Source organism: Lagenorhynchus albirostris, chromosome 18 (assembly GCF_949774975.1).
Source record: "Lagenorhynchus albirostris chromosome 18, mLagAlb1.1, whole genome shotgun sequence".
Taxonomy (NCBI): domain Eukaryota; kingdom Metazoa; phylum Chordata; class Mammalia; order Artiodactyla; family Delphinidae; genus Lagenorhynchus; species Lagenorhynchus albirostris.
In genome coordinates this window covers 16470210-16483129 of record NC_083112.1, presented here as the reverse complement: position 1 = coordinate 16483129, position 12920 = coordinate 16470210, and the positions used below count along the sequence as shown (strand labels likewise).

The following is a 12920-nucleotide window of genomic DNA, read 5'->3' as shown; positions in this document are numbered from 1 at the left end:
TTATCTATATTATGGACGCATTTTGGATCCCCTATATTAAATACTCTGCATGTCACCTCATTGCCACCAGATTGCCACTATTCCCAACCCTGCGTCTCATTTTGACTGCAGTCTGGGGCTGGCACTGGGACCAGCCTTGCCCCTTTCATAGCTCAAAGTTACAGGCCAACCAAAATTACTGAGAATTGAGAATGTCTTAGACTTTAAGTGTTGTCAGGGACAAAGGGGATTGCTTCAACTTTTTAATTAGTTCAGAGGTTCCAAGAACCGACTGTAAAAATAACTGTGAAAAAAAAACCCAAAAAAACTGAAGGCAGGTTATTCATTATATTCCGGATGAATAGACTCTCCCAGGAAGGAATTTGGAAACCCCTTTCTGGGAGCTTTTATTTCAGGCATTCTGGGAAGACCAAGCAGCTTGATGTGGGGAGGTTGGCCCCCTGTGCCACTTTAACGTAGCAGGTTTTATATTCATTGTCATTCTGGAGCTTCTTTCCCTCCTGCTTTCTGACCTAATCTTTCTCCACAGCATCACCCTATGCCCTGGGCATGTCTTTCTTACCCACCTGGTCCACTGTCTCCTGTGGGTTTTCCGCCACTTGGTCACATGTGTCTGGTTGACAGACCACACATCCAAGCCCCTGAACTGCTGGGTGCTGCAGAGTGGGGCTCTAGAAATGCAAATCAGGAGTTTATTCAGCCTCCTGCATTTGAGGTTAGAGGGACTCAAGCTAAGCTCCAGGGCCAGATTGCCTAAACCATACAGCCTGCAGCAGCTAGAGGTGCCCTTGTTCAGACTCTTGGCCTCCTGGGTGTGTCTGGGGCCCTGTGGTTCTTATGGCGCTGGAACGTCCAGGGCAGTTTATTCAGGGGATTGTAAGGTTACTGCCTTGGAAACCCCTTGTTGTACCCACATTGAACATGGGTTTGTTCAGTGAAGTGTCTATTGCATTTAGGTACCTGACTTCATCTTATATATTTTATTGTCTATCTCCCACCACTAGATTATAAGTTGTATGAAGGCAGAGACTCTTTTAGTCACCACTGTATCCTACAGTGCCTGGCAGGTAGTAGGTGCTCAATAAACATTCCTTGGTTAAGTAAGTGATTGCCACTGAATTGCAAACTGTCAGTGATAAATGGTGGATAAAATGACAGGAGACATCAGTCATTGCCCAGAAATTCTAGAAAGGGGTATCTGAGCTTGTCATATCCTGAGACTTGGCCAGGCACTCCCTTTGGAATGAGCGATCTGGACCTTCAATTAGAGACGTACCTGCTGTTGGGAAGTCAGTGTCTTGGGGACACATCAGTTTGCCAGTTCTGGGAGGAGGGCAGTCTGGCAGGCACTGGACAGCAGGGGACAGTGCGGGCAAGAGAGTGGCAGTGAGGGGTCCCACTGGCAGTGAGGCAGCATTGAGATAGCCAAGTGGGAGGACCAGCATAAGGACATCTGTCAACAAGCAGAAGGACCTCAGTCCCCTCCCTGTCTGCCAGCAGACTTAGGATGTCCACGTGGGTCAGGGATTGCCAGAAACTCTCCAGGTATACCACGTGGGTCAGGGATTGCCAGAAACTGTCCAGGTGTACCGCGTGGGTCAGGGATTGCCAGAAACTGTCCAGGTGTACCACGTGGGTCAGGGATTGCCCAGAAACTGTCCAGGTGTACCGCGTGGGTCAGGGATTGCCAGAAACTGTCCAGGTGTACCGCGTGGGTCAGGGATTGCCAGAAACTGTCCAGGTGTACCACGTGGGTCAGGGATTGCCCAGAAACTGTCCAGGTGTACCGCGTGGGTCAGGGATTGCCAGAAACTGTCCAGGTGTACCGCGTGGGTCAGGGATTGCCAGAAACTGTCCAGGTGTACCGGTCAGTCCGTCTGCGGCAGAATCACCCACCCACATTTCCTGATGGAGCCCAGCCACAGTTTCAGAGCCCAGCCAGGCAGGCCGAGGTTCAGGGCAGGATGATTCTAAGGATGGTGGACTCAAGAGGCAAGAAAAAGCACATGGTGAGGCGCACAGACACGCCGTCCTTCTCCAGCCGAATGGCCTTTGGCGGGTCAGTTACCATTTCACCTGCAAGATGTGGAGAAAGAATACACCTTTAGCATGGTGGTGTTTTAAAGATTAAATGAGATAATATATATAGTAAAGCTTTTAGGACAGTGTCTGACAAATAATGAGAACATAATACATGGTTGTTATTGTCTAAGTTATTTTCTGTTACACTTACGAAAAAGAGGGGATATACTGGGGAAAATGGAACAAATCCTCAGGTTAATAATACACTTTCTGCCTCATAGAAGGCCTGAACTGGCGCAGTGCTTTCCTTACAGTTTGTGTTTTACATTATCCAAGGAAAATCTAATTGTAAATGATCACATGGGAAAGAATCTTCTTTGTCCTCTTGGGAAGCATAAGCTAGTTGGAAAGCTTTGTGAACAGCTCCGATCTCTCTCCAGCCCTGGGGAGATCCGCCCATTGGCCGGTTTGGGTCTGTGTCCTGCCCTAGCCGAACAGGTGCTCTCTGAGGGCCTTTGAGAGGACGTGTAATAGATATGATAAAGGCATATCCTACAGTCGCAGCGTCTCTGCTCCTCCAGGGAGGCGGAGAGGCTTTTCATGTCAATTAATTATTCACATTTTCTCTTCATCCCCTCAAACACTTGGCGTCCTGTCTAGCTCCACAGGGGCAGGTTTGCTCTGGGCGTGCGTAACCCCAGCACCCGATGACGGTGACGGTGTGGGGCTGCGTTCTGTGCCCCTTTGAGCCTGTTTATTTCAGGGTCACATGCAGTGGGCACATGCTGGCGATGGCCAGAGCGCACTAATGCCACCACTCATTCCCCCGGCTCTTCTCAGCGGCAGGATATTAGCCGCTTACGTCTCTGTGGTTCACACGGTGAAGAGGGAGCTCTGGGGTCGGGTCTTCATCCTCCTTGCTTGCTTGATGAGGGCTGCATCCCGGGTGAGCCGTGCTTGGTCGAGTGCCTTTCAGCCCCCTCCCTGCTCCGAAGCTGGGCATCTTGCCCTTTTGCAAAGCTGTAAACATCCACTCAGCCATGCAGGCTTCTGCATGGCCTTTGTTCCTGCTCCCTGGGAAACCTTTGTGCTGCCCATAGAGGTGGCCGACTGAGCACCCTGACAGCTCTGTCTCGGAGACTCAGAAGCTGACTTACCCCGGTCCTCTTCTCACCCAGGCCTCCCACACCCGTCTGCTTTCCCTTGTCACTCTCTTGCTTTTCTGTCACTGTTGTGCCCACCTGCAGTGCTGCCCTGCACTTCCCCTTGAGGGCAGCACTCACATTGCAAAGACCTGGGCGTGTGCCCTCGGAGGCGGTTTCTGGCAGTCTTCCTCAGAGACCCAGGGCCAGAAGAAAGAGATGTAAAGGGGTGTCCGTGACAGGAAGCTATGGACTGGTGGCCGAGAAGCCAGCCAGTCAGAAGGGAGCAGGAGAGAGAGGTGAAGTAGCAGAAGCGAGCAGGAGAGAGAGGTGAAGTAGCAGAAGCGTGGCCAGAAATGGCTGGAGAGTGAAAGCTGCCCCTTCGGCTGGGAAACAAGTACTTCTGTGCAGAACCGCGGGGGAACTGTGCACACAGACCTCATGCCATAGCCAGGTGCTTGCCCGCTCCCTCCCTCTGTGCCCTCGGCAGGTCCCTTCACCTCTTTGTGCCTCAATATCCTGCTCTCTGAAGTGAGGACAAGGGGAGCGACCCTCCCCGCCCCCCCGACTTCTGGGGTGGCTGTGAGGATCCCATGAGCTCGTACATGTAGAACACTGGCCCCCAGTGAATGTCATCTGTGTGTCACGCAGCAGCATCACCCCACGTCCATGGGACGCACACGCTGAGTGTGGGGTTAGGATCTTAATGGGACCGGCTGATGCTCTGACAACTTCCTTTCCCAAACACTCTTGCTACTCCACGTGTCCTTTTTTCCCCTCGTGGAAATCATCGGTAGTTTTCTCAAGTGAATGTCTTCATCCCCAGATTATTCAAAGCCTTTCTACACCTTCCATTTATAGTGAGCATTCACAACTATTTAGTGACATCACGTCTCCACTGGTGGGCGATCAGGGCACCATAGGAAAGTGGAATATCCATCGTAGGCGACTGTGGTACCTCCTGGAGCTACTGACGGGCAGGAAATGTCATTGGTTTGTGTTTTCACTGCTCTTGTTTCAACGTCACTCCTGCTGCTAGTGGTGCTTGTGTTCAGTGAAACAAAGTAGCCAGGTGAGCTGAAAGAGCAAGCAAAGGACCAGAATAATCTATGAATTCCAGTTGTTTTTTAAGCCACCAAGATGAACTTTCACTGGTTCATATCAAAACAGGGCACACACGAGATAACTGTATGAAAGCGGGAATGTGGCCGAAAGGTAACTGGTCCATCCTTAAGTTCAGCACGTCACCTCAGCAACACACAGGTCCAGTTGCCAACAGGACATCCCTCCTGGAAGTCAATCGGGCATCACAAGCCAGCATGGCCAAAGTGGATCTCCTTATCTTCCCCCGCAAACCTGCCCTTCTTCCTCTGTTTTCTGTCTCAGTTAAGCATCAACATCAGATGAGTTGCTCAAGCCAGAAACATCAAGGTCAACTCCTCTCCTGCTTTTCTTGCTCCTACCTCCAGGCCTGTGGGCTCCACGTGCTTCCTAAATAGCCCGTGAGACTAGCCCTCTTCTGTACACCCTCTGAAAGTGTCGCTGTGTGTTTTGAGCCAACCCCAAGCAGTGGCTCGAAACAGCAGTCATTTATCATTTCCCATGTGTCTTGGGTCAGCGGTTCCAGACCAAGATCTGCTGGGTGTCTTTGAGTGTCTTGAGCCCGGCTGATGGAGGCTTGGCTCAACTAGGCTGGCTCGGGTCCACGTCGCCCTCATACTCCTTTCTGGCCCCAGTGGGCTGGCCCGAGCATGTTCTTCTCATGGAAACGTTAGAAGCACAAGAAACAAGCCAGAACACATGCCGCTATTTCTATTGGCCAAAGCTAGGCCAAAGTATGGTCTCATTTGAAGTCAAAGGGTGGGGAAATGCACTACAGCCATTTAGTGGAAGGAACTACAAAGCCACATGGCAGAGAGCAAGGTGACAGGGTAAGATAAAGAACCAGGGCCCATAATGCAATCTCCCACGTCCTTGTTATCCTGACCTAGACTCTTCACTCATCTTCTAACTTCTTGCTTCGCTTATAGCCGACCGCCCCTGACTTGATCCCAGCATCCCTTTATTAAAAATTTCCACTGCCCCTTATCACTGCCGGATTGAGCTGAAGCCCTGTACAGCTTGGCCCCAATCCATTTTTCCTGCTGTATCTGTTGCCATGTTTCAGAATTACTCACCACCCCTTTCCAAATGTGCTTGTTTTTCACACAGCTCTGTGCCTTCATAAACAGTCTTCCCTCTTCCTGCCGTGATCTCCCTCGTATCTGAGGTTATTGTAAGTGAGATATCATCGACCCTTCAAGACGCAGTTCACCTGGAGCATCTTCCAGAAAGCCCTCTCAGAAGCCCTCTGGAGAAAAAATTGCTCCTTCCTTTTGTGATGTGGTAGTAAACTGCAATTGCATCGTGCTCATACTTAACTCATAGCAATTCGAGAATATGCTTAGCCAGAGGGAGAAAGAGAGGCAGAGCTTAAATAATTCCACCCACCGTTCTACTCCGTGATTGTGGGAGTACCGAGACTTGACTTTGCTGTTACCTTAGTCATCCTTTGGTTTCAGAATCCTCTTCAGCTCCCGAAAGCCTCTTGTAGCATAAAAGGCACAGCCTACTGAGCGGGCGTCTCGTGTTTAATGATACAAGACTCTTCTTTTATAACAACCAGGCAGCAAGCCTTTATTTCATCTGCTGTTCAACCAAAGGAACATCTATCTGGATGTGTGGTCTTGTTGCACATCAGGACCTTCCAGTTCTATCCTGGAAATTCAAGGGACTATCAGTGGTAATAGTGTCTATAGTCAATGTTTATGTCATGGTGACTTTAGAATCTTCCCTCCACCTGAGATGCTACTCTATCGTATTTCCTATAGACTTATATCAGATTGAATTTTTAATCTTTATGTCGGTGTTTCCCAGCTGAGGCATGAAGTTCTCATTTGTGGCTTATGATTCTTTCTGGCTGCTGCCTGTGGCTATGCAGGTCCTACACTGTACAACTCTAAGGGGGCACTAGTCACGCCAGAGTCTATGTAAATGGACTCCCCCGTAGTCTTGGTGCCAGCTCCCTTGTCTCCCAGTGCCTGGTACGTACTGATTGCTCAAGCAGTGTGTGGGGGAATGAGTGAAGGAGAAAGGAGGCAACCAGAAACTGAGCTAACTGTTCCCAAGTGAGATATTTAACAGTCAGGGTTCGAATGCAAATTCAGACAGGTTTTGCTCCAGCAAAATGAAGACCATGTTATCATAGGTGCTTGTGATGAAATGTACCTGTAAACCCACTTGGAATGTCTTGTTTAACTACAAAAAAGTCACCTTTCATCCTGCAAACTGATCAAGGTGATGGTTCCTAAAAGCACATCATGTTTCTCAAACGTTACCGACCCCATGATCGCCCTGTGCCTGATACCCTAGCGGACATCGTGAGGCATGTGTGTGCAGACAGGTCTAGATTCTAGATGAATCTTGCCCTCCAAGTCACAATAGACTTGAAGTTTCCTTGACTTCCCTTGGATGGTCACACAACTTAAATAAATGCAAGAGGAACCATCATGAGCAAGAACAAGCCTTTTATCGGGTTACTTGATGAAATACGCTGAATATCTTTAAAGTAGAAATATGCCAGTGTGGCTGGCAAACTGTTCACCCCATGGGAGAAGGTTGCCCAGGTAAATGGTCACCTTCACACTTGGAATTCGCTGTTCTGCCAGAGGACACGGGGAGGGGAACTGACCCAATCAGGACGTGTGGGCTTCTGGGTGGACATGGCCTGAGGAGGGGCCCAAAAGGCAGCAGGACACAGGCAATGATGGTCCGACCATGCGTCACCCCACCCCTAACCACGGCCCCTGGCAGCTCTGACAGCAAGAACACGGTGCTCGCCCCCCTCCCCGCTGGGTCGTTCTTCCCTGTGTCTCGAGCAGCAAGATGGTCACCACCCGGCCACCCTACCATCAGGACACAGTTGGCAGGATGCCTCACCAGCCAGGGCTTGATGTGTCAATTAGAGTAAGTGCCTGGTGAAGAAAGGATTCCATAAATGTTAAATGAATGAACAAACCGATGAACAAACCAGTGAAATAAGCAAACCAAAGAAGTGCAATGATATAGGGACCATTTGTGGGGGAAGGCACTGCAGTTACCTAAGGGAATTCTAAATGGTGTGCACTTAGGGCTACAGCATCTTCCCTAATGGCCCTGTTATCCTTTCCAAACCCATGGAGACTTGACTCTGTGCTGTTCAATAGAAAATACGCTCAACCTCTGGAAGCACCACACCAAGGTTGTCCTGACAGCAACCAGCTTGGGAACCGGTGTGAGTAATAGTTCTTGAGTTTGGGGCTGCCAGGGTGCTGCAACAGGAGTATTTGCACAGGAGCTTGGGATCAGAATTTCAAAACAATCAAGGAGTCCGTTCAGTTAAAATTAACTTCTCTTCCTGCCCGAGGCCTTGCATGTTATCACGGGACACCTCAGTGAAATAGTCACCATTTGTTTCTTGGGTTTTGTTTTGTGCTGCTAGGTGAGCTCTCCGTGGAGGAAGCGCAGGACCCTTTCTTGGTCAGCGTCCACATAATCGCAGACCCAGGGGAATCCCGACCCCTGCAGGAGGCCATCGACAAGGTCTTGGCTTGGATCCACCCAGACCTCCAGCTGTTCAGGGTCTCTGAGAGGAGGGCGTCCCGGCGGCGGAGGAAGGCCCCCAAGGTGGCGCAGCCAGCCCTGGCGGTGGTCCTCTTCCTGCAGGAGGAGTACGGTGAGGAGCAGATCCTGCAGCTGCACCGCACGCTGCAGCGGCCGCCCTGGCGCCATCACCACACGGAGCGCGTGCCTAGCAGGTTTCTGCCCTACCTGCCCTGCAGCCAGGAGTTCTTCACTCTGGCCCCGGGGACACCGCTGTGGGCCATCCGGCCTGTGCACTACGGCAAGGAAATCGTGCGCTTCACCATCTACTGTCGCCATGACAACTACGCCGACATCCTCAAGTTCTACGAGCTGATACTCAGGCGGAGCCCCAGCCAGAGGAAAACGGACTTCTGCATCTTCCCCATTTTCTCCAGTCTGGATGTGGACATCCAGTTCTCCCTGAAGAGACTGCCCTGTGACCAGACCCCGGTCCCCACTGATTCCTCCGTGCTGGAGTTCCGAGTCAAGGACATTGGCGAGCTGGTGCCTCTCTTGCCCAACCCCTGCAGGCCCATCAGCGAGGGACGCTGGCAGACGGAGGACCACGATGGGAACAAGATCCTTCTGCAGGTACCTTGGGGGAAGTCTGTCTGTCTGTGTCTATCTCCACTTGGGGAGAACAGAGAAACAAGTGAATTGGTTCTGCCAGAAACCCTGGTTAGTACCTGTTACAGAACAATGAGTTAAGAAAAAAGAGAGGTCAGTGACCCTCTGTCTGGCTCGTAGATCAAGTCAAGGTGTCCATACGCTAATTAAACAGTTTTCACTTAGCTGCGTGGCCATGTGCCCCAGGCAAGCAATGCCGATTCCTCTAGCGCCTCTTCACCCACCTGTTGGAGCATCCACTAAATGCTTGTGGCTCCCGGGGATTTAGAATGAACTGATATCCCAGGGGATTTGGTATTAAAGATTCCTTAATCTACTCCCTCACAAGTAGGGAGTTTTTACCAATGAATTCTTCACTTCCACAAAGGAACTTCAGGAAAACCCGTCTATGACAATTGTAAAATATGTTGACGTTCAGTAGAGAAGATACCTGTTTTCTTTATCGCTCTGGTGCCTCCCCCCGCTTCTACCCTTCCACCCTTCTGCTACTGGGCAATAGGTGGTTCAAATTCAGTGATCATTGGAAATGACTTTCTTGGTCTTTTAAGGAGTACGTGATGCCTCTGGAGCTTCTTTCATTCAGCTTAGGAAGGGGGAGTGAATACATGGAAGGAAATGGATGCAGTAGACTGTTCTGTGGTTAATGTCTTGGCTCAATTACTGGACCCATTTCTCCTCCCATCCTTCCAGCGATCGTCCCAAACTCTTTAGACGTTATTAGTTATACTCTAGAATTCAAAGTTCAGCATACAGATTTAAGAAGGTCCTATACCTACCCTACCTGATAAATGCTTTCAAGACCCAGGCTTTCTAGAATTAACAGGTAAATAGGATTAACAGGCATATAGGATTTTGTCTTTCTGAAACACCTCTGCCTCTGGCATCTCAGTTTTCACATACGGCTACCTGAGAGGAGAAAGTTGATAGCAAGTTCGGGGACACTGTCTTGAAAGGTGCTGATTGTATTTACTTGAATCACAGGTAAAGTTTCATAGTTTTTGTTGGTTTGGGCATTAAACATCAGAACTATAATCCACATATCGCGAAATGAAGTGAGGATTTGGCACATGACAGATACCTGGCTCAAACTACAGCCAGGCCACATGGCTCAAGTCAAAAAGGTCACCTTGAGATATTTACGATTTAGAGGAACTAGATAATTTTCAGATTTCCCTTTGAACTATGCAAATAAGGAATAATATTGCTTTATTATTCACTGAACTAAATGCTAGCTAGCATTTGTTTTATTTTTTAATTTTTATTTTGTATTGGAGTATAGTTGATTTACAGTGTTGTGTTAGTTTCAGGTGTACAGCAAAGTGATTCAGTTATACATATACATATATATATTCTTTTTCAGATTATTTTCCCATATAGGTTATTACAGAGTATTGAGTAGAGTTCCCTGTGCTATACAATAGGTTCTTGTTGATTATCTATTTTATGTATAGCAGTGCGTATATGTTAATCCCAACCTCCTAATTTATCCCTCCCACCCACACACCTTTCCCCTTTGGTAACCATAAGTTTGTTTTCAAAGTCTGTGAGTCTGTGTCTATTTTGTAAATAAGTTCATTTGTGTCTTTTTTTTAGATTCCACATATAAGTGATATCATATGATATTTGTCTTTCTCTGACTTACTTCACTTAGTATGATAATCTCTAGATCCATCCATGTTGCTGCAAAGGGCATTATCTCATTCTTTTTTGTGTCTGAGTAATATTCCATTGTATATATGTACCACATCTTCTTTATCCATTCCTCTGTCAGTGGACACTTAGGTTGCTTCCATGTCTTGGCTATTGTAAATAGTGCTGCAGTGAACATTGGGGTGCAAGTATCTTTTCAAATTGTGGTTTTCTCTGGGTATATAGCCCAGAGTGGGATTGCTAGATCATATAGTAGCTCTGTTTTTAGTTTTTTAAGGAACTTCCATACTCTTCTCCATAGTGGTTGTACCAATTTACATTCTTACCAACAGTGTAGGAGGGTTCCCTTTTCTCCACACCTTCTCCAGCATTTATTGTATGTTAGACTTTTTGATGACGGCCATTCTGACTGGTATGAGGTCATACCTCATTGTAGTTTTGATTTGCATTTCTCTAATAATTAGCGATGCTGAACATCTTTTCATGTGCTTTTAGGCCATCTGTATGTCTTCTTTGGAAAAATGTCTATTTAAATCTTCTGCTCATTTTTTGATTGGGTTGTTTTTTTTTTGATATTGAGCTACATGAGCTGTTTGTATATTTTGGAGATTAATCCCCTGTTGGTCACACAATTTGCAAATATTTTCTCCCATTCTGTGGGTTGTCTTTTCATTTTGTTTATGGTAGTTTTTTTTTTGTGCAGAAGCTTTTAAGTTTTTATTAGGTCCCATTTGTTTATTTTTGTTTTTATTTTCATTACTCTAGGAGGTGGATCCAAAAAGATATTTCTACGATTAATGTCAAAGAGTGTTCTGCCTGTGTTTTCCTCGAAGGGTTTTATAGTATCCGGTCTTACATTTAGGTCTTTAATCTATTTTGAGGGTTATTTTTGTGTATGGTGTTAGAGAGTGTTCTAATTTCATTCTTTTACATGTGGCTGTCCAGTTTTCCCAGCACCACTTATTGAAGAGACTGTCTTTTCTCCATTGTATATTCTTGACTCCTTTGTCATAGATTAATTGACCATAGGTGCATGGGTTTATTTCTGGGCTTTCTATCCTCTTCCATTGATCTATAAATCTGTCTTTGTGCCAGTACCATACTGTTTTGATTACTGTAGCTTCATAGTATAGTCTGAAGTCAGGGAGCCTGATTCCTCCAGCTCCGTTTTTCTTTCTTAAGATTGCTTTGGCTATTCAGGGTCTTTTGTGTTTCCATACAAATTTTAAGATTTTGTTGTTATAGATCTGCAAAAAAAAATTCCATTGGTAATTTGATAGGGATTGTGTTGAATCTGTAAATTACCTTGGGTAGAATAGCCATTTTGACAATATTGATTCTTCCAATCCAAGAACATGGTATATCTTTCCATCTGTTTGTGTCATCCTCGATTTCTTTCATCAGCATCTTATAGTTTTTGGAGTACAGATCTTTTGCATCCTTAGATAGGTTTATTCCTAGGTATTTTATTCTTTTTGATGCCATGGTAAATGGGATTGTTTCCTTAATTTCTCTTTCTGATATTTTGCTGTTAGTGTACAGAAATGCAACAGATTTCTGTGTATTAATTTTGTATCCTGTAACTTCACCAGATTCATTGATGAGCACTAGTAGTTTTCTGGTAGCATCTTTTCTATGTATAGTATCATGTCATCTGGAAACAGTGACAGTTTTACTTCTTTTTTCCAATTTGGGTTCCTTTTATTTCTTCTCTGATGGCCGTGGCTAGGACTTCCAAAACTATGTTGAATAAAAGTGGCAAGAGTGGACATCCTTGTCTTGTTCCTGATCTTAGAGGAAATGTTTTCAGCTTTTCACCATTGAGAATGATGTTTGCTGTGGGTTTGTCATATATGGCCTTTATTTTGTTGAGGTAGGTTCCCTCTGTGTCCACTTTATCTATAAAGTTTTTACCATAAATGGGTGTTGAATTTTGTCAAAAGGTTTTTCTACATCTATTGAGATGATCATATGGTTTTTATTCTTCAATTTGTTAATATGGTGTATTACATTGATTGATTTGCATATATTGAAGAATCCTTGCATCCCTGGGATAAATCCCACTTGATCATGGTGTATGATCCTCTAATTTTTTTTTTTTTTTTTTTTTTTTTTTTTTTTTTTGCGATACGCGGGCCTCTCACTGTTGTGGCCTCTCCCATTGCGGAGCACAGGCTCCAGACACGCAGGCTCAGTGGCCATGGCTCACGGGCCCAGCCACTCCGCAGCACGTGGGATCTTCCCGGACCGGGGCACGAACCCGTGTCCCCTGCATTGGCAGGCGGACTTTCAACCACTGCGCCACCAGGGAAGCCCAGATCCTCTTATTTTATTGTTGGATTCGGTTTGCTAGTATTTTGTTGAGGATTTTTGCGTCTATGTTTATCAGTAATATTGGCCTATAATTTTCTTTTTTTGTGTGGTATCTTTGTCTGGTTTTGGTATCAGGGTGATGGTGGCCTCATAGAATGAGTTTGGAAGTGTTCCTTCCTCTGCAGCTTTTTGGAAGAGTTTCAGGAGGATAGGTGCTAACTCTTCTCTAAATGTTTGATAGAATTCGCCTGTGAAGCCATCTGGTCCTGGACTTTTGTTTGTTGAGTTTTTTTTTTTTTAACATCTTTATTGGAGTATAATTGCTTTACAATGGTGTGTTAGTTTCTGCTGTTGAGAGTTTTTTAATTTCAATTTCAGTGCTTGTGATTGGTCTGTTCATATTTTCTATTTCTTCCTGGTTCAGTCTTGGGAGATGGTACCTTTCTAAGAATTTGTCCATTTTTGTAGGTTGTCCATTTTATTGGCATATAGTTGCTTGTAGTT

At 46.3% G+C, this 12920-nt stretch overlaps 1 protein-coding gene across 2 annotated transcripts in view; it reads left to right on the top strand.

Annotated features, from left to right (window-relative positions):
• The window catches only part of FAM124A (family with sequence similarity 124 member A), a 107778-nt gene that overhangs the window by 20800 nt on the left and 74058 nt on the right, over positions 1 to 12920 (top strand). For both annotated transcript variants that reach the window (XM_060129251.1, XM_060129253.1), the window contains exon 3: positions 7684 to 8417. In XM_060129251.1, coding sequence (XP_059985234.1) covers positions 7684 to 8417 — 734 coding nt within the window. The remainder of the gene's footprint in view (positions 1 to 7683; positions 8418 to 12920) is intronic.